Raw genomic sequence first — 22,630 nt, 5'->3', positions numbered from 1 at the left:
CTAGTATTGCAGGCCTGACCTGGTAAAAGATGTGGTAGTTCCTCTCTCCTTGTGCCTGGTGTACAACTCTGGTCTTCTCCAGCAGGTAGGTCTGGATGGAGGCACCAACTAGATGGCAAGACCTGAGACAAACAACGTTTTTTCCTAATGTCATTTTGTTACAAGTAGTGGATTGTCTCTATTGGTCACCATTGACCATGGATACAAACTAGAATATCTTCTTTCTGGCCAATAAATAGACTGATCCCATACTTTCACAGCCCACAATAAAAATTTGAAAATGCAAATATTTGACGGACATGCAGCCACTCTCTCATCAGTCTCATGCATTGGTAGAAACATAAATTACCAAGAAGGTGTTTACAGTGCCACCTGACTCTTACCTGTTGAACTGCAGCTGAATAAACTTTCCAAACCTACTGCTGTTGTGGTTTCTGACTGTTCCAGCATTTCCTGTATCAATATTAGAACAACTCAAGTCATCTGATCTTGTACACATTTCCTGGTGTAAAACTATCAAATACAGGGAAATGTTCTATCATATATTTCTTCAAATTCAAGCAACCATTGTACTGAAAAGGAATTAACAAATTAATACTAGCTATAGTACATACCAAAGGCCTCTAGTATTGGGTTGGAGTCAAGTATTCTCTTTTCTATCTTCACTATACTGGTTGGAGTTCTTTGCCTGTGAAGGGAAAAAGTAATAGAAACAACTGTAAGAAAAGAACAAGTTGATTTTAACGTTTAGAACTTAAGAAGTAGCCTACTTTGTTTTTACCCTTGTTTTAGAATGCTGATTATATGCCAGGCTGGTTTAAAAGTGGGAAGAAAATGGGCACAAAGCTTCCTACAAAACTTCGGAACATTGAAAACTAGTGGATTCTGATTCTTGAGCCTTTCTCAAAATGAAAATGAGTGTTTACCCAGGTAGTCTCTTTCCTGCTGAAGTTGTTGCCAGATATCTCATCAGGCATCGAGCCGTCCAAGTCTGAAATCAAACAATACATACAATAGATAGTAAGTACATATCATTACTAAATAGATCAGGAAATAATTTCAGACACTCAATAACCAAAGAGTTAAACCTTTAGCATTCTATAATGTCACACAGATATTGTTACCTCCATGAAAAAAGGAGGTACCTGATATTGTTTTTGTCTGTTTGTGTGTGTGTGTGTTTGCAGTTTTGTGTTTCCAGATATTTGTGGTCAGGATAATTTAAGAACCGTTGGATGGATGGTGATGATATTTAGTATGTGGCCATGGGTAAGTGTTAGAAAGACGAAGATCAAGCAAGGTTTATTTTGGGCCTCTTGGTGGTTGACCTCGGTACTGCAGCAGAACTTTTTTTCCCAAAAGAATCTGGTCTTCTAAGTAAGGTCTCATTCATGAGTTTTTTCGCCCCATAGGCTTACATGTTATAATACATGTTTTACAAGGGCGCGTTCGTAATGAAGCTACAGAAAATGCACCAATATTATTCATGTTATGTTGAGAACATTTACCCTAGATCATGTAAAAAAATTGCCAACAGTTTCACTACATAGAACCTCTTTTTATAGCAATTACAAACTGCACTTAGCTACAACCCCAAAAATGCACTTTCCAGCTGTAAGCGCATGACCCCATCACCTACAGTGGCCGGCTGTGTACGTCCGACCTCGCGCGCGGCTGCCGAACTTTGCCTGCTAGTTTTTTCAGATACAAACAAGCTTTCAGCATTTTGACGCTTGAGATTGGCTGGACTTGCTAAAAGAGAATTTCCCACCGATATAAACACGCGTTCATGCAGCCATTAATTTTTTGGCCACGGATTCTTTTAGGGTACCCACTCGGAGTAATACAGGAATGAGACCGTAATGGTTGAAAAGCAAATTACAATCAATGTCTTTATCCAGTGAGACTCACCTTTCCTGCTCCACTCTCACCGCTGACGATGATAGCCTGGCTCCCCAGGCCTCTGGACAGGTTACTGAAGGCCTGCTGTGCCACCGCAAACACGTGGGGTGGTAGGTCCTAACATATGGACACAACAAAACATGTGATTAACAATGAATATAGTCTCAATTCAGCTTCATTTCTTAGTTGGTAAAAAGGTAAAGGTAGTCCCATAGCCTACATAGAGGCTGTAGGGGCAGTGGGTTGTTATCAATCATGTCAAGTATTGGAAATCAGAGCCCATTCCTCCTCTTCCACTGCCTTTTACCTTAGCCTGGAATCCAGACCTATTATAGCTCCCGAGTCTCTCTCCGCAAATAGACTCGGGAGCTATAATAGGTCTGTATTCCAGGCTACTTTTACCTCCCCTATTCTCCAAGCAGGGGGGTGTCCCTGTGGTGTAGTGGTCTGCGCCTTCTGCCTCTCACCACATCTGGTTCAAATTACTTGGACCAGAAGGACTGGGTTCAAGCCCCAGGTAGGACACCCCTGGACAAGAGGCGCATTGAGTCATACCAAAGACTTTATAACAATGGTACATACTTCTGAAACAGTATGGAAGTTAAACACACTTCACTGCCAGTGGACTAGCCCCCTGCTACAGTGATTGCACCACAGTGTGGCCCAGGGCTATGCACGATGGTCAAAAACTAGTCCAAAAATTCCCACTCGTGGGGCATGAATATTGATGATTATAACATGTCAATCACGCTTATCACCACCGGCAACTGTCCGTGATTGGTTGACGCTTTTACAGGCGGACCGCAGTAATATTTACCTTTTTATCTCCCCCCTGTGGCTTTTTGCCGCGAACCGTCCTATTCATATGCGTACCTGTAGTCAGTCTCAATTGTCCGTACATAGCACATTTTAACAATGCCAAGTGTGGGCATGATTATTTCCAGAATACTGTTGTTGAGAGAGAGTGGTCAAAATGCCCATATACAAGTGATACAAAGCTGGCGCGTGGCTGACAAAATCGAAAGGTTTGTGGTTTTGACGGCCAGGCGGCAAAATGATGATTAAAGATGGCGCCAGTGGGAACAGACTACTGTATTACGGGTCGAAGTTTTCCTGTTAGCATGATTGTTTTCTTCATGAAATAGTAAACATGCCCACGTATTTGCTGTTACAGAATTTTTTGAATAAATGTATTAATAATTTCAAAACATTTGACTCCATAACGAACCCAAACTGAGGCGTGTGTGTTTCTTTCCCGAAGAAACTAGTTGCCCATCCTACGAATGAAATATCCCAAGCGGAAGTTTGCCTATTTGTAAACAACTGTACCTAGCCGTTTGGGGGTGACAAACTCTTCATAGAAAACGGTCCGAAAGGCTAAATATTTTTTAAGACTTGCCGAATATCTTTTACACAGAGACGGAAAATATTCAAGGCAGGAGAGACGATTCAAAATCCCACAATTTTTACTTGTTTTCGTTCACAAATTCAGAAACAACAAAGAGCACTTACTTGCTTCCATAGTGACAGTCTCTAGACTCTCTACTCAAGCCAAGTACACATGGAACCAATTTCTCGGCTCCATTACAAAAAGAGCACAAATCAGGGAATACATGACCAGAACTAAACATAACGTTTAACTAAAAATCAGAAATTTTAACTCGAAAAATTTGTGTGATACAAAATGTAAATGTTCTGGATTGAACCTTGATTGAACCCAAGCCGCGTGTAAAGCCTTTTGTCTGTAAGTAACATATTTGTATATTTCTGTTAAACTTATCCGGCACCTTCCAAGAATAACCTGTGTACTGGAAAATATGCTCTCAGTCGTGTTTGTACTGAAATATTTAACCGCCGTTTGAAAACGTTCCCGTTCAAAAATAGTCGCTAGCCATTTCTTTTGTTCTTCCGGAGCATGGGTAAAATCAAGACACAAAGTAAAAATCAAATGCTAATATACAGCAACCTCCTTGTATACAGAGACAGTTTGGACGGATTTTTCCATCGGTGCTCAATTTGTCGATCGACCTTTCTTTCAAGTAGAGATAATGACGAGCTGGCGTTTGTACTTTTCGGAAAAAGTTCTTTGTAACAAATTGCCGACGCCTGAAGTTGTTGACATGGAAAACGTCATTTCGTCGCAGCATGGGTGAACAAGAAACACAGACACCTTTTATTTTCAGGACATATATGTTACCACACCATACATTATTTGATGTATGTTCCATTTATCAAAGCATCCTTCTGTGAGGAATGAATTGACAAGATATATTGTTAAAATGTAGAGTACAAACACACGGCTCTTAAGATTTCCACCCGCATTACAGTAGACTGTCCCAATAACTAAATATGGCGTCGTGGGCGCCATCTTGAATGCTCGGTATTCTGCCCGGCCGTCCGAACCCAAACCAAACAGACCGACTTTTCCATGATTTCCCACCAGTTATCAATAAAAAGATGAACATCCCCACAGCCTAGTCATCGGCAACATTTGGGTCGTTTAGAACTGTCGCAAATCAAGTTCGTCACGGTCGCGAAAGGCAAACTGTGACGGCTCCTTGCTCCGGCAAAACGCTAACATTCTTGTGCCAATTCGCAACGGGGGGAAAATCGGGATCGAAAGAAAGCGGCTATCATGAGCCAAGAGGTGTCTTGTAGGCCCGGTCGTTAACCGAAGTTTGACTGTACTAACAAATTGTGTTCTGTTTAACTGTCTCACAATAATACAAGGTATTGTAAGAGAACAACGAAGGCGAAATGAAACATGCCTAGTAATGTAGGATAAAAACACAAGCTCAGCACGTATATAATATAATCTACCTCTGTAAAAATCTGGGCTTCCGAACGCGTTCGAACGCCTGTGAGCGGCCCGTCCGGAACGGGTCCGTTCGATTTAAACGACCGTCCGGAGGCGTTCAATGAACGTTTGACGAACGCTTCTGAACGTCTTGAACGACCAGGAACGTCCCGGTCATATGCCCGTTTGGCCGCTTTGAACGGTCTGTGAACGGGCGAACGGCCTCCTGAACGCTGATGCGAACGGCCGTTCCGAACGCTCAACCGAACGGCCGTTCGGAACGGCCCGTCCGGAGCCGTTCCGAACGGCCTCCAGCTGCCCTCCGAACGGGCGCGGAACGGCCTCCGGCTGCCCTCCGAACGGGCTTTTGGAACGGGCGAACGGGCGTGGAACGGGCTCCGGCTGCCGTCCTTACGGTGACGAACGGCCTCCATATGCCGTCCTTACGGTGACGAACGGCCTCTATATGCCGTCTAAATGGAGTTGAACGCCATGCAACAGCCTCAGAACGACGTGGAACGCCCTGCAAAAGCAGTCCAAACGGCGGAGAACGGCCTCCAACAACATGGAACGCCCGCAAAAGCTACTCTGACAGCATTATCTCATGTTCGACTTCGGCTGTTTTTGACGTCATTTGGGGCATTTTTGTCGGGCTTGAATATGCCACGTCCCTTTTGCCGGAGTACACGAAAGCATTACATACCGGTCGGGACGTCTGCTCGGCATGGGAAAGAAGATAACTAACAGACAAAACAACTATAATGAAGATAGATTTTTTTAATAACGTTTTTGTTGTGACGGTTATTGTTGTTTTCTGAATTTGCACGTCGTTTCTGATTGTTTTTTGACAGTCAAACGCCTCCCGCAATGAGGTTACCAAGAGTATCAACGACTTCGGAAAGTGTCAGTAAATATTTTATATCAATTAAAATTTAGCCCGTGAGGCCAGGTGCATAAGTCCGGCCTCGGGTCACAAAAATCGGGAAAACGTTTGAATAAAAAATAATTGTCAGATGAGTTTGCAGTCAGTAACCATTTGCGACAGGTCCAACGGTTGACAAATACATGACCATGCACGCCAATGACATGAGCCGAGCACATTATTTGATTTACAACGTCCAGCTAGCTGAGGTGTTGATTGATCACTTTTGGGTCGGTGACAACTTAACTAGCCGCCTTCCTACATCTCCGCCCGATGTCGGCGGATTAAACATTGTCGGGAAAACAAACATGAATTGTAGTATGGATTTGGTCATACTACATGTCAATGGGGAAACCCGGCGTTGACAAATGGAAATGGGATTATGTTCAAATACAGTATATAGAATTCGGTAAATGAGCTTTGTGGAAAACAATTTACACATTCCTGCAAATTAGCTAATAGCACCCAAAGATAGACCAATCAAGACACCCCACCGTGAAAAGCCTGGAAGACGATCATCCCTGTTTTTGGTTTACTTCGCGGTACTAGATTTCCAAGTGAAAAATATCGTTCCTGCTCCAGTGTTCATAATACCCATAACACTAACCACGCCGGACGGAACGGTCGCTTTCAAAAATTTGTTCCTCTTGCTCTATGATCCTCTATTTGAAATCTTGCATAGCCTAGTTTCCATTAGAAACAAGCCTACACCAAGCTTTTAGCGCGGTGCGGGGGTGTGGCATCTCAAATCCCCAAGGTTCGCGCATGCCAGCAAACAACATTTCCCGACAAGAAGGCTGACCCCGATTCTCCTTGGCGCTTTTATAAACCTTCTTGGTGAACAGAGAATAATGTTATTTTGTGCGAGAACTGCGACAAATCAATGATGTTTTATCAAGAGGAGAGAGCACGACATTATCCGCCCGCTTTGCCGTGCGCCTTTGTTTCGCCCGCTGTCCCATTGTAAACAGACCGGGCGACACGCCCTTTGATCAGTATCTTCGAACTTCGCAGCCAGGTTTCGCGAGTTTCGCGGGGTTTTCCAATATGCAATGCAAATGAGCTTAGTAATAGTTAAAGGATGGGCGGGGCGAGTTTATGTGGATTTGGTACAGCCCCGCCCTCCCAAGGATTTTGTTGGTAGCCCGAGGGCGGAGCCCGAGGGCTACCAACAAAATCCGAGGGGGGTGCGGGGCTGTACCAAATCCACATATACGAGCAATCCGCCCATCCTTTAACTTACTTAGGACATGACCCTCTTCCGAAGCAAAATGCACACATTTACACAAGTCAAATTCTTGGTTTGTTCAAGGACATTATATTGTATGTCCTTGGTTTGTTTTGCCAACCCCCTTGATTTTGCCATGGACTTGGTTTTGCCAAGGCTTTACAATACCTCTTTGGGAATTTACAGCTGCATTTCTCTAATTTTCTCCCTTTTGTCCTCATTCATGACTTCATGACAGCCTTGTGTGAAATATGTACTTACTTCTTCTCAAGTTTTTACAACACTTTGCTGGCATGACAATGCCATTGTCTTTTGGGTGAGGAATACTGGATTGTCTAGCCAAGATTCATTCCCCAACTCGATCTCTAAGGAGTCAGTCATGGTGAATTTCGGTGACCAGTTTCTCGAGCATGTTGGCGTTTCAATGAAAGGATTTCTAACACAGCCCAACCCGTTTCCTGACTTCAAGTTTGAGCCAGTAAATGATCATGCGGCAGCTCTGTTGGAGCATGTTGGCATTTCTGCTGACATGTTCTGTTCTCAGCCCGACCCGTTCGACGGACAGACCCACTCATCAGGTCGTTTTGCTGCACTGGTGTTATGTTTATGACAACGGTATTGCATTCTTTTAATGTAGTTTAGGCTTTAGCTACAGATCATAGACACATGCCAGGGCTTGGTTCAAAAGAGTATGCTTTGTTTTCATGTACATGGTATAACCTGCACTGTTTTTTGTTTTGTTTGATATGAATATGCTTTTTTTTCATGTACATGGTATAACCTGCACTGTTGTCTTGTTTTGTTATGACTATGCTTTGTTTTCATGCACATTGTATAACCTGCAATGATCTTTCGATATGACTGCGATTTGTTTTCATGTACATTGCATAACCTGCACTATTTCTTATAAATTTTGTTATGAGAAAGTGAGAGAAACGTTTTCATACCATATCACGTTTTCTTTTTGATGCAACGATCTTAAATTTGTTTCTTTATTATTCATATTCAAGTTTATTCTCATGTTAGATTTTTGATGCAACAATCAAAATTTTCTGTCTTCATTATTCATGTATCTTTATTATTCATGTTTATTCTTTTGAATAAAGATGTCCGGGAACACTGATTAATTTGCTGTTTTCCCTTTTTGTTAATCCTGTAATTGCTTTTATTTGCATGTAAATAGTGGGCGTCTCCAACTTAGTCAGTGGGCGTCTCCAACTTAGTCAATTTATTCGTTGGTTAGTGCATGGGCGTCTCCAACTTAGTCAATTTATTCGCTGGTTAGTCCATCTCTGGTACCTAAGGGACCTTACTATGTGGATTTAATCACAAGAAATACACGCTCCTGATTGGCTGAGGAAAGAGGGTCATGTTCTAAGACCTGATGTCACACGTCCCGATTTATGCCGAGCACAAGCCGAGTAGGGCCGATGGGTCTGGCTTTTCCGGGGATTCCCATATTTGGAAAACTCTACAGGGTAACGCGACGTCATCTTCGGCAGCAGAACAAAATGGCGATTATCCACATACTTTTCTCCCTGCTGTACGATAAACATGGACGAGCTTAGAGCTTTTGTGGACCGGTCTGTTTTCCAGCGACAGGAATCTGAAAATATAGCTATATTTTAATGTGGCTATAAGAAAATTACGGATTTTCCCTCGGTAAGTTAATTTTTTCCCTAACAGTGATGCAGCTCGTGCCGTGCTAGTTTTTGTCGTACCGTCCCCGTTTTTTTAACAGTTCCTTAGAAAGAAGCAAAGACCTCCATGAAAGAAGAGACCGACTCTTTGCATAGTTTTCATGTCGATCGGGTCTTTCTTTACTAGTATGTCTTGGGTTCTTTCGTCTTTCTTTGTTTTTTGTCGATTTATTTCCACTGACCTTCCGACTGAAACTTGTCGTATTAAGTTTGTAATTCTTCACAATCGCCATTTATTGTAGGAATATTACCAGCAAATTACGGAGTAGGCTCCATTGTTCCAACAAGGTTACTTCAACCAAGGAGGTTTTGCTTCAACCTCCTTGATCGTCCCCAGAAAGTTGTCATAATCCCCAGTCGCTAGGCCGTGTCATGTTGAAAATAACGGCGCTATAACAAAGGGAAGCCGCCAGCGCACCCCCATGGGACTCATGCTGTCATGCATATGACTACTAGTATCTTTGACACTCGGATGTGAATTACAGCGAGTCCCTCTCGGGTGTGTTTGTTTACGCTCACTACGACGATAGAAATGGGAATTCTGTGCTCTCCCTTTCGGATAAAACCTCCATGGACAAATGAACTGCATTTGTGACAACTCGGACAATGTCAAAGTTTGAATTATGAACTGCCCCTTTGTTTTGAAACTGTCTGTAGACCGGATGTGCTGGATCTCACGACATGTTTCGCTCCGATACACCACGCAACGTCCGCCGGCCCCTGAGGACAGTCCAGTCTGTTTTGAACTGGGCCACAGACCGGCTCACAACAACTAACCAAGTAACTAAAAGAAAACAGCCGGAGGGATCCTAGCATCTATCAGGCTAGGCTAAATAGTAGAAATCTGGCAAATAGAAATACTATTGAAATAGACAGAATGCCAGGGGGGTTAGCTGGTCTGTTGGCCTTGGAGTACAGTTTGCTCCCATTGACATGGGTCAAGGGTCACTCGTTTATTGGCTCCGGCCGTTGCTATTTAAATTTTGTCAAAACATAAGCTTCAACTGTTAAGCTAAGGTCTTGATCTAAGACTAAATCTAAGCTATGTCAACACCTTTCAAATAAGAAATTGACGAAATCTCACTATATTAAACAGCCAAATATAGCAAGACTGAGTTCGACCTGATCATGAAGTTTGAACACTGTGACTAAGGAGATGACATTTCATATCAAACAGCACTGACCTGCATCCAGATTCCAGAGTTAATCCGTTGGTTGAAGATTCGATGTACACTGTTATCCAGAGCACTGTTATTGGAACTTTGTCGAAACAGTCCGTTGAATCGTCTACATTTTGCCGGATTAGAAATCCTAAATCCGTTGTGCCGGTGATAAACAAATTGGAATGTCGCGCCAAATCCCACAACGCATGCGTGAATATGAACCGGAAATTTGCTGCCATTCTTGGCCATCGAGTGACCGGGTGTCTGTGGTATAATTCCCTTGGGGGCACGTTGGCTGTGGATCAGAGCTGCTGGCCTGTGAAGCAACAGTCTGGCATCCAGAGGTCCGGTTCTGGCTGGTTTTGACGTGTTTCTAGGCATTTTTGTCGGGCTTTCTATTTGTCCCGTTTGGCTTGGCGACATAAAGATAACAGTAGATTTAAAAAACGGGACAAGTTAGAAAGCCCGACAAAAACGCCTAAACACGTCAAAAACAGCCAGTGCCGTACCTCTGCTTCGACGACAGTCCCAGCTCTGAGAAAGGAGGTTAAAATCAGAACATCGTTGCTTTCAGCAAGGACATTATATATAATGTCCTTGCTTTGAGCAAGGAGGTTAAAATTATTTTAACCTCCTTGCTTTGAGACACAATTTTATCAAAGGCTCATCTCCAAGTAGATGTTACTTTTTCCAAGCTGCCCTTTCCTACGTAGGCAGCTAGGAAAACCAATGAGGTTACAGGACTTATAGGGTTTATGGCGTCTTTGGGGAAACGTAAAGATATTCTAGGGGTCCTCAAACATCTGCTTGAAGATTTGATATATTTATGATGCTTTTATAATAACAGTCCGCGCTCGTCAAATTTCGTCGGTTTCGAACATGGCCTAGACAAAGATTTGTGGATTCTAAAGAGCAAGGGATGTCCAGCCAGGATGTTCGTACTGTCGTAAAGCGGGTGTGAAAATCCTTGTGCCGCCGTGCATAGAATTAGAAAACTGAAAAGCGCTTGAAAGGGTGCTACGAAGTTATGAAGATACTGATCAAAGGCGCGCCGCCGCCCCGTCTGGTAAACAATGCATCGCAGCAGGCCGCAGCGGGTCCATTTGGGAAAGGGGCATCAAAGTTGCGAACAGGCCTGGCTGCGAAAGGTCCCCAGAGAACGTCGACTAACCAGCACTATTTTGCTGAACATGTACAATCTAGCCGTCACATAGAAAATGACAAGGTAGTAAGTCCGACAATAACGCCCCAAAACACGTCAAAAACCAGCTGGAACCACTCCTCTGCTTGGAGAATAGTTCGCGATGGAAGTGGCGAATCGCGGAACAGACATGTCGACCGCTTGTTGCTTTCAAATTCTAGATTTCGTACCCCAATGTAAAGTCATTATCGGATCAAACTTTCACACCCCGTCTGTATTCTTCAGCCAATTATTTCCCCTTCTTTATTAGTTTAGGATAAATCTGTACCGATTGGATTGTCTCTACCACTTGTACCAGCCGGCCCTCCCTTGGCTAGTTTCTGGTAGTTTCTCCACAATAATATCATCGTTATATATTCCTAGCTCGCGCGCGGTATATGGGTAAATGAAACAAGATCATTAGACTTATCTATGTATATGATATTTACCTACACAACTCTTCCTTCCCACAGAAAGACAAATGGATTAAAACAGTGGAAGATCGCAGAGGTGTTCAAAGACACACTATCACTGATGAGAACTTGCTGCCTACAATAAGCGTAGGGTACACTCTACTCCGCGCGGCCTGGAGCGTAACAGCACGGTTACACAAATGTTTCATTATCTCCAGTTTCGTTATCAAGTTCTGTTCTGTTCTGTTCACGTTACGTTTGCTCGATGCTGAGCTAAAAAAAGTTTGGAACAGCCAGTTTATCATTCCTATGGTATATGACGTAGAACAATAAGAAGAAGTTACCTTAGAATAACATTCTTTATTTCGTACAGGTCTACAATAGCGAGGAAAGCGATTCAAGTGAGGATTACACAAGGCGTGTAGGGAGAGCACGCGGAGTTGTGTGGTACATTGTATGGAGGAGGACATTGGGTAACAGTGAATTATGCCACGCAGCGGCATTAAATTGATTGCATGCTTTAGGTCGATAAATCGGCCATAGGGTCCATCCCAAGTCACAGAGAGAGCTTTTAAATGATACTTGTTATGATTTTAGATTATTTTGAATAAAATAATATGTAATTATAAGTGATGATATTTCTAGATTTTTCAAAACGATCAAATATGTCCATTTGAATTTATTTGAATACATATATGTCAGACTTGTACAGGCTGCTAGGGAGGTTGGTGACAAAATCAATCGAATATACAAGGTACTAATTCTACCTGATATGACCAAACACTTATAATTAAAGAAGAAGAGAGAAGAAGCTTATAGGTATGTAGATGAACAATAGTATGTTGTGTTTTCATGCATAGAATTTACCGTTAAAATGTAGACATTGTAGTCTTACATCCTTTTTATTCTACATCATTTAGCCCACGTGTGGTCATTTATGTATTTACCCACCTGCCTATGTAATGTCCTTCCTGCCATAAAGATTATCATTATTACTATCATGAACGCGAGCGTACCACACCGGGAGGGTAGATAAAGAAACCATGACTAAGTAGATAGCCCGACAAAAACGCCTAAAAACACGCCAAAAACCAGCCGGACCCACTCCTCTGCTTGGAGAGTAGAGCGGGATTCATCACTGCTAGAGGAGGGTGGGGCGTAAAAGCTAAGAAAAAATCGAAACTATTTCACATGGTGCGTATTTCCCGAATATTGTCAATATTCTGGTTACAGTGATCCCACAGGACCTGCCGACGGACAAGGTAAGAACAGTTGGCGCGAAAAGATCACATGTGCAGCCTGAACGGTCCTGGATTTCAAGCGCCGAGCGACATTTTTCCGTCCAAATTGTCTACTTCGTAATTGATTTCCGGGGGCCCATTGCATCCTGTTGTTGTTTGTCACTCGTTCCGAAACTACTACAACCAAGAAATATCAGGACATTTCGGCCCTAAGTTCAGGACGGTTCGGCCCCGTTAGTTCTTATTTGTATGTGTACTATGTAACATGATGTAATGTACAGAATAATCGAAAATCTATGTGAAATGATAAAACATATTGAATATTAGTCTTAAAACATAGCAAATATATGTATGAGATCGTAGGCTACGGACCACTTGCAGAGCGTTTGGCAAATTGCAACCGGGCAGAAATATATACATCGGTCATACACGTGATAAAAAACGTCTGTTGGGCAGTCTTGAATAGTTCCGTGTTGTTTTCGAAACGTGAGAACCTTCGACACCCCTAAAAATGCATGTTGTAATATGACAAGATATACAGCGTGCTAGTAATTCATTTTGAGTAACGGGTGTTTTGTGGAGGAGTTCTAAAAAGACTTCTGGACAGAAATTTGATAGCGCAGTTAATACGGTTCGAATATTGGTACGTCTTTTCTAAATCGTCTATTATTAAAAGTTGATGGTGCCGAGGCGTTTTAAAGATTATGTTAGAAAGTTAGAAAGATATGTTATAACGTCACAATACATAGGATTCCAGCATGAGATCATAGGCTGCGCGTGACTTGATGAGCGTTTGACAATTTACTTCCGGGCAGAAAAGTACACAGCGCGGATTTCACACACATCATGAAGAACGTCTGTTGGGCTGTCTTTTATTGGAAAAGTAATAGTTCCGTGTTGTTTTCTAAACCTGAGAACCTTCGACATCACTAAAATGCATGTTGTGATATGACAAGAAAGGCAGCATCCTAGTAATTCATCTTCAGTAACGGGTGTTTTGTGGGAGGATTTGAAAATAAGACTTCTAAATAGAAATATAAACAGCGCAGTTAAAAGAGTTTGGATGCACTCGCTGACACACTATTGTAAATCGTCTCGTATTGAAAAAGTTGATGATTCCGTGTTATTTTCTGATGTTAGGGACACTGTAAGGAGTAAGAAAGATATGTTGTAACGTCACAAGATATCTAGGATTCTAGTATGAGGTCATAGGCTACGGTTGACTTGTAGAGCGTTTGACAATTAACATCCGGGCAGAAATATATACAGCGGGGATTTCGTACACGTCATGAAAAATGTCTGATTATTTAGTATTTTTGGTGTGGAGAAATGATAGTTCCGTGTTGTTTTCTTAACATAGGTACCTTGTAGACCGATAGAAATGCACGTTGTATCATGACAAGATATGCATCATAATAGGAAATCACTATATGTAAAGGGTGGTTTGTGGAGGATTGGAAAAGCCTTCTAAATAGGGAGTTTGACAGTGCAGAGTTTGAATGCTCGCACCGACACACTATTCAAAATCGTCTTGTATTGAAAAGCTGATGATTCCGTGTTGTTTTCTAATGTTAGAGGCACTGTAGGAAGTTAAAAATACTTGGTGTAACGTCACAAGATACCTAGAATTCTAGTATGAGATCTAAGGCTACGGTCACACGGCAAATTGCATCCGGGCAGAAATATATATAGCGCGGATTTCATAAACGTCTGTTGGGCAGTCTTGTATTGGAAAATTAATAGTTCCGTGTTGTTTTCTAAACCTGAGAGCCTTCGACACCCCTAAAAATGCATGTTGTAATATGACAAGATATACAGCATCCTAGTAATTCATTTTGAGTAACGGATGTTTTGTGGAGAATTTGAAAAAAGACTTCTAAAGAGAAAGTTTGACAGCGCGGTTAAAAGAGTTTGGATGCACTCGGTGATACACTATTGTAAATCGTCTCGTATCGAAAAGTTGATGACTCCGTGTTGTCTTCTGGTGTTAGGAACACTGCAGGAAGTGAGAAAGATATGTTGTAACGTCACAAGATATCTAGGATTCTAGTGAGGCTGCGGTTGGCGTGTAGAGAGTTTCACAATTTACGTCCGGGGCTCCGGGCATAAATGTCTGAAAAACGTCTGTTCGGCCGTCTTGTATTGGAAAATTAATAGTTCCGTGTTGTTTTCTAAACCTGAGAATCTTCGACATCCCTGAAAATGCATGTTATAATATGACAAGATATACAGCATCCTAGTAATACATTTTGAGTAACGGGTGTTTTGTGAAGGATTTGTGAATGACTTCTGAATAGAAAGGTTAACAACGCAGTTTATCCGGTTCAAATACACGCGCTGGTAGACGTTAACTAAATCGTCTCGTATTGAATAGTTGATGGTTCCGTGTTTTTTTTTTAAGTTAAGGACACTGTAAGAAGTTGGTTAGACGTGTTTAACATCAAAAGATATGCAGGATTCTAGTATGATTCCTCGGGCTCTTTGCATTTTAGATCCCTAGTCCAGGGAACCATTAACCTGGCATCCGGTCTACCGTGGTTTGGCCGGGATCTCTTCGGGACAGTAGGGTTTTCCGCCCCCGGGGTAATATTTGGCACCCGGTAGTAGTTTTACGTGGTAGGAGTTCAACTGTTCCCCGTTTATCGTTGCGACCGATTACATTTTCACCACGTAAAACATCTACGTAAAATGGGTCATCGACACACAACAAGGGTGTCGATCAGACAAAGTTAAAAGTTGGGCCGCAAACTATAGTTAAGCCGACCTACTGCAGTACCAATTGCAACTGCAACAGCAAACACGCTCGCCCGTCAAATACCGGGGAAAAAATGATATAGCGCCGCTGCATGGCTTGGTAAAAAACTATCATGTAGTATGTTTGAGAGTCCACTGACCACCGTGTACAGCCGACAAGCAGACAGGGCCGCCTGTTTGAAGAGTCGGATAAGTTTTGCGACTGGTGAGACAACAGCCAAGGCGCTGCTAGAGGTATGCTCCAAAATCTTTGGACCCCTGGGTACTAGTTTAAAAGTGCCTTTTGCAGTTGTGACGAACTGTAACATACTAGTACTTAATGGATTTTACTACTCTCCAAGCAGAGGAGTGGTTCTGGTTGGTTTTTGACGTGTTTTTAGACATTTTTGTCGAGCTTTCTACTTAGTCAAGAAAAACCAGTCGGAACCACTCCTCTGCATGGATAGTAGGATATTACTTGTTAGTTTGCAGCCATGACGAACCATAAGTTTACTTAATCGAAGTAACTTAGTAGTTCGCAGCTGTGACGAACTGTTACTGATAGTAACATTACCTTTTGATCGTTTCAAATATATCGTTTTATAGTAGACAATTTGATTGGCTGTAAGTTACTTAATGGATGTAGCTTCTTAGTTTGTAGTTGTGACGCACTGTTACTTGTTGGCAAGTTACAATGGAATATTGATATTAGCTTTAATCGTTTCAAATTTAATGTTGTTAAGTATGGGTCTTGTCAGTTTGAAAATTTGCGATACTTCATCGTATGTTAGAAATAATTCAAAGAACATGAACGTGTTAGTGAAAAGCTGCTGGTTGTATGTTTTAGTAATATTCCCATTTGTCGAAATCGATATCAAACAAACAAACAAAACACAACAATTCAACACAAAAACCGAACGTCATAACTGGTAACAAATTGAACATGTAAAACAGTTTGGCGATGTATAGATGGTCCAATTCGGCGAATTGTAGCACCCAGCTAGCCGCGTGCCTCCAGACTGCCGGGAAAATTGTATCTGAAAAAGAAAACAAGAACTAGAAATTAAACCATTGAAATACAGAAGAAGGACTCCAGTGGTTGTAACCCCCTAGCCACGAACGAGGACTCACGTGGGTGTAAAAAACTGTAATTGACATCAACTTGTCAATTGCCTTGATTTGCGCGATAACCTCCTTGTTTCAATCATGATTCCATGAACCCGTCGATGCGTCGAGACAGATAGATTTGGATGGCAGCCCCGGCGGCGTGTCGGGTTGCTTTAAGGGCTGAACCGAGAATGCAAGAGACCTTTCTTCTTTGCAAACATATTTGTATCACAACTTCAGTTGTCAATTGTACATAAATTGCACTCAGTTATGCAAAACAGGAACTTCGTAATTTTCTTAAAAATTAAGGCAGAAGTTCGGGTCAGCGGGCACCCGCCCGGCTCACCGAGGTCACTGACCTGAAGACGGACCCCTTCTGAGACGGAACCAATTAGCTAAATAGACCACAAGTAGCGAGAGATTGATCATGGTAGGTGTTAATAAGGTCTGAAAGTTTGATCCGACATTATATGTGAGAAAGAACTAGTTAACGTTGTCTCAAGTTGTCTCTCGAAAAGATCGATATTACAGAAAGCTCCGAGCATACGTCTGACACACGCGTTTGGCATGACGTAATAACGCGGAAACTAATACAAACACACAATAAACACGTCTAGAAAACGTTTCAATTGACTAACACGTCACATCTTTTGATTTATCGATTGGCATGACTTAAAAGTTTCTGCATTTGGATGGAAACTGCCAACGCAAAACAAAGGATTTCAGAAGAGAAAGAACCCCATGCCGTCCCTCACTAACCGGCTCGGTCAACCGTGTGTGATGTATAGTTAGCGTTACGGACTTACGGCCATGTCGGAACAGCGATGCAATTTTGCACTTGCCGACAGATGGCGTTGAGCAACGGACACCCGTTACGTCCGGCTCAGTAGGTGTCCGCAGATTTATTGTGGACGTTCGCGAACGGCCTTTTACTCGAGTGCCGTTCGCGCCCGTTCATGTCGCAGTCTTCCGAACGGGGTGCTAAGTGACATGAACGGCGCAGAACGGGGGAAATGAGGTTGAGCGGGCAGGAACGGCTGGAACGCCGATCGAACGCCGTTCCGGGCGTTCGGGCACTTTCTTTTTTACAGAGGTAACTTCCACAATCGTTACCTAACCAAAAATGAATCACTGAGCGATAAAAAATTAAGCTGTAACTTGCGGGACAAGAATACTGAGTACACACGCTGGACGAGTTCACAACTTGAAAATCGCGCCCAAAGCGCAGGTAACAAAAGGGCGATTTGCATGAAAGCGGCATCGAAAACAATGGGGCGCTAATAAGGCTCTGTGATCCAGGCCGACAGAACTCATTATAACTCGACAACATGTTCTCAGCCCCGCGTGGAAACTATAACATAAGGGTAATACTTATATATTGGTCTATATCTTCAGAATTTACAGTAAACTTTTTTTAAAAACACCACCACCCAAAAGAACAGCCCATCGCCGCCATCTTGGCTTATTTGCATGTCGTCTGGATTCGGCGATTTGGAACTATGGGAGAAAACGTACCGCAAAATTGTCCATATGAGTTAAAATTGCAATGACATCAAAAATATTCCATTCTGACCGAATTCAAGGACCAACATTGAATTAATATAGGCTTCAATCGATGTTTGATACATATATCTAAGAAAGTTGACTGTGTTAAAGGTCAAAGTTTATTAACCGGAGGTGACTCGTAATGCGTCCAGGGACGCGGGAATTTTTCTTGGTCATATCCTACTCTCTACACATTCTTAAAGCCAATAGATATTAGTTTTAACTGTTTATTTTTGTTTTATATTGTAACCATCGGATCTAGCATTAAACTGAGGGGTATTTATATAATTTTTATCCGCTGCCGCGTGGGCTCTGTCGCCCAGCGGGTGGGTGGAGTACAGAACAATAGGCTCTGAGAACAAACAGCTAGTGTTTAGACCATCGTGATGAAACGGAGATGGGCACCGCCCTATACATCAATAATGGTGTGGGAGGATTTTAACTTTATTCTCCAAGCAGAGGTTTCGGTCGAGTGGGGTAGGAGTGTCGGGGATATTTTACCTCTCTCTCCCTTAAATCCCGACCACTACTAAACCCTCCCCTCCCCATCGAAACCTCTGCTTGGAGAATAATAATCCAAAGTCAGGCTCATTTTTACACCTCAGTGGAGTTAGGAAAGTTGTTTTTTAAATGCCTTTCTACAAACAGCCATTAACGCAAGGAATCAAACCCGTGACCTCTTGACCTTGCATGGACTAGCCTAACCGCTCGACCACTCAACGCAATTTCTCAGCTGACACACTCTTTATATGTTTATATCAACATCATCACCAACCAAGCCTTTTGTAAAACTAAACATGATAAGTTAACTCTAGTCACCTTTATATCCTGTGGCTGTGCAGAGCTGTAGAGATGTATCTTGGCCTGGCTGTAGAGACTGGGGACGGTACTGAAAGGGTTGACAGCCACCAGGGTGATGCCTGCTGTGGTGTAGTATTCACCCTGCTTGTACCGCTCGTGGATGCAGTGTAACACTACGGAGGAACAAAGTGATATGATGGAAAGTTTAGTTTACTATGTTTATACTCTCTATTCACGTATTGTGCAATTTCACACCAAAACAAGGCTTGAAATGAAAAAACTATACCTGCTAAAATCACGGCGACATTTCAGTGCCGTATACTTGTTGTACAAGCAATTCTTATTACAATGTCAAGAAAAAGTTGACTTAATTTTCGTCAAATTACTTGAGGCCAAGTACAACGCAAAGCTTAAAAAATCAAGATAAGATAAGGCGCGTCATTGGTATTTTATTTTGTGGGTGTACGTGTTGGGATTGAGCCGTTAACTTCCTGCGTTCCCAGCCTAATGTTCCTGTAAATACCGGTATGGCCGTGAACTCAGCGGTTCATTCGGTGCTTATACTTATACAGGGCTCGAAATTCATCTTTGGGAATAGGTGCACTGGTGCACCCAACTCAAAAAATTAGGTGCACAGAAAGAATTTTGGGTGCACCAGATAAAATAAAGAAATAAAGTTGTTCTGAACATAATTACAAAGTTTAACGCTGCTGCCTTTCTTAAGAACTTCAATCTGTAATTCTATAGCTAACTTTAAAATTTCAAACAAATAATACATTAAACAAAGTACAGCAAAAAGTTATCATGCTGCTTTTTATACTTACTTTTCAAGAATATTCTGTATACTAGTGTACAATAGTACCTTAACCCTATAGGCTACAAAAATATATAGGTGCACCAGTGCACCCACAGTCAAAAATTAGGTGCACAGCTCCAATTTTGGGTGCACTGGGTGCACATGCACCCACTATTTCGAGCCCTGCTTATAGGACCCTGCCATGCTTTTTGACAACGTATATACACCTCAGGGCAGGTCATTAACCTATATCATTCCACCACTGAAATAAGGATAACAACATTTTTTTCAAAATCAGGACTGTTTGTAGAATGTTGAATTCTTGATGTTGAAGGTTGGGAATAACTCCTACCTGCAGGTTCTGTTAGTGGGTTGAGTCTGGTGAGATCTTCTGTGTCCACAAAGTTGTTCTCTCCACACATCTGTGGGTAGTCTCCTTTCACCCACACTACAGAATCCTGGGAGGGATTCAGACATTTGTTGGTCATCGATCATCGAGTGACAGGGCAAAAACGCATGAGCCCAATAGATCCCTTTCCAAACTCCGGCGCCATTTTGGATCTGCTCTCGCGAGAATACAATCTGCCGCGAGCGCGCGTGATCTGAGCACGGAGGCTGGAAGAAGCGAAAATGACTTGACACCGCTTTCTTTTGGGGACACCATTACCGCTCCCGTACTCTTACCGCTTCTTCCCGCCTCCGTACTCAGACCACACGCACTCGCGGCAGATTGTACTCTCGCGAGAGCAGATTCAAAATGGCGCCAGAATTTGGAAAGGGGTCTATTCAGCCATGGAAGCCCTACTCTTAAGCTTCTCAAAGGTGAAGATACTGAGACATAAACAAAACATGTCCGATATTGTTACGCAAATCACCAATGAAGTCTGGACATATTGGAAGCTCATCTGTGTTGGTAGTTATCATAATAGTTAATACAATGCTAAACTTTCTTCCAACACTAAGGTAATCATGGATAAAATTTTCGGGCATTGGTCTGTGTATACCTTAGTGTTGGAAGGAAGTCTGGACATGTTTATGTTTTATAAAGTATGGTCATGACAAGAAATGTTTTTAAGTAAGAGGCCTTCGCCTCAGACCTTGAGCATGCGTACTTGGAATTGTGAACAAGGCACAAATCAATAGAAAACAGCACCGGGCCGCCATTTTTGCTTCAAATGCAAGGAGAATGACGTAACGGAAACCACGCAGCCTGATTTGAGTAAACGTACCAATCAGGCTTTGTGGTTTCCGTTACGTCATTCTCCTTGCATTCGAAGCAAAAATGGCGGCCCGGTGCTGTTTTCTATTGATTTGTGCCATGTTTGGCCATGCTGTGGGTTAAGTTGGGGTTTTTGGCGTTGCTAAAGCCCCCGTAAACACAGGTAAGTGCGTTGGAAGTGCAGGGAGAACACGCTTTGGGCCCGTCGTCCAAGGAAAATGCCCGAATGCACTCAAGCTGGAGTGGAACTATGTAGTGACCCACGACTAAGAAGGGATAGTATATGTAAATGTAATATCAAGCAAAACACCCTTCGTTAGTCGCCACGGCTAGAACTGATCATACTTTACCTGGCCTGGCCCAACTCTGACGATGATCCTGCCATCTTTCATGGTGCCCACGACAGTGGCCTGGACCCAGACTAGAGTCTCATCCTGTATCCACACATCCAGGCCCTGCACAGGGTGGGGAGGAAAACATGGAACATTTCATGGTCTGAATGACTACCGGTGGACTAGCAGCGTGACACAAATGCTCAATGACCTGCAGTGGCCCCTTCTCTCAGAAAGGAGGAGGAACACCCACCTCACCTATTCCTACAAACTTGTTAATAATCATATCAATATAAACGCTGACAGTCTATTTAAACCAGCTCAGGGGCGCACCCAGCACATCTTAAATTTCAAACACTGACCGACACGTACAAAAATTCGTTCTTCCCTCGCACCATCCCCCAGTGGAACGCCCTGTCTGGCACGGTTGTGACGGCTCCCACCGTTGAGTCATACTGTGCCAGGCTGGAGGCCTGCCCGCCTTAGTCTGGGACCTCCTCCCCCCCTACTTTGCCCCTCGGACAAAACTATACACACAACATTCATCATGTTCATGGTATAGAGAAGAGTAGAGTCTAGTCTTCGGTCAGGTAGGATTGCATCCAGTTTAGACCGCTCCTTTTCACCTCTTCTTTAGCTGACTGACACTGTGGGTTTCTGTGGGTGGTCCAGTGCTCTGAAGTATTTTACAGGATGGCTTTCCATAAGGCGGTCAAACCTGGCTTTAAAAGCATTCACCGAAGGTGCATTGACAACCATTGACAAATGGTATAACTTTACCATTGGGCAGCCTACATGTAGAATGGAATTATGACAAATAACAAGTCTTTATAATCATAATTCATATATGATTTTAACCATCAAAATCAGTCATATATTATGATATAATTTAGAATATACTGTTTGCTTGTCAAATTTACCCAGATCTCAGTGTACATTTTGTTTTCCTCTTCTTGTTGTTGACCAGACTGTGTGGTATGATTGAAAGTATGATTTACTACAAACTGCATGATAATTGTGTTATATTTTATGACAATTATGAATTATGATTATGAAAAATCACCACACCTTACCTTTTCATATTTCTTCAGAGCAGCGGCAGACTCTTCAAAGGATGTATTGTCATGCTGATGAGTAAGACACAAATCTTCGTCAAGAATATTTTTTACACGGAAGATATACAAATGTATAACGTTGCTGTTGATACATCATGTGGCCTGTGACTGAAATTTGCCACCCCCCTCCCACCCCACCCCCACAAATATGTCAAACGCCAGTTGCCACAAGGCAAAGAAATACACAAATATCACAGCTTATACTCTACAATACTTTCTAGGTTTCCCTGTGCTGTTAAAAACGAGTAAAGTTACCAATTTTCCTTGTATTCTGGCATTATTTTGAGTATCGGCAACGTTGCGACCTCTCAGGACGGCAGCCATATTGAATCTCGTTTCAAAACTTTACCGTGTCATGGTTGGTTAGAAGATGACCAATCATGTGCTGCAATTTCTCAAACCACCTACGATTGGTCAGTCTTCTGTTGACCTGGCG

The 22,630-nt window shown here is 42.6% G+C and overlaps 1 protein-coding gene across 1 annotated transcript in view; it reads right to left on the bottom strand.

The window, feature by feature from the left end:
- LOC136448522 (unconventional myosin-XIX-like) overlaps nucleotides 1-22,542 on the bottom strand; it is a 40,634-nt gene extending 18,092 nt beyond the window's left edge. The window contains exons 1-10 of the mRNA XM_066448113.1: nucleotides 22,450-22,542; nucleotides 22,153-22,206; nucleotides 21,098-21,202; nucleotides 19,881-19,986; nucleotides 18,751-18,905; nucleotides 1,912-2,019; nucleotides 927-991; nucleotides 615-688; nucleotides 384-453; nucleotides 20-122 (exon numbers count right to left, since the gene is read on the bottom strand). Of these exons, the coding sequence (XP_066304210.1) occupies nucleotides 20-122; nucleotides 384-453; nucleotides 615-688; nucleotides 927-991; nucleotides 1,912-2,019; nucleotides 18,751-18,905; nucleotides 19,881-19,986; nucleotides 21,098-21,202; nucleotides 22,153-22,206; nucleotides 22,450-22,518 (909 nt within the window). The 5' untranslated portion in view covers nucleotides 22,519-22,542. The remainder of the gene's footprint in view (nucleotides 1-19; nucleotides 123-383; nucleotides 454-614; nucleotides 689-926; nucleotides 992-1,911; nucleotides 2,020-18,750; nucleotides 18,906-19,880; nucleotides 19,987-21,097; nucleotides 21,203-22,152; nucleotides 22,207-22,449) is intronic.
- Between the last annotated feature and the right edge of the window lie 88 nt (nucleotides 22,543-22,630).

Source organism: Branchiostoma lanceolatum, chromosome 1, assembly GCF_035083965.1.
Source record: "Branchiostoma lanceolatum isolate klBraLanc5 chromosome 1, klBraLanc5.hap2, whole genome shotgun sequence".
Classification (NCBI taxonomy): domain Eukaryota; kingdom Metazoa; phylum Chordata; class Leptocardii; order Amphioxiformes; family Branchiostomatidae; genus Branchiostoma; species Branchiostoma lanceolatum.
The sequence above is the reverse complement of the archived record's forward strand: the minus strand, read 5'-3'. Positions and strand labels throughout refer to the sequence as shown.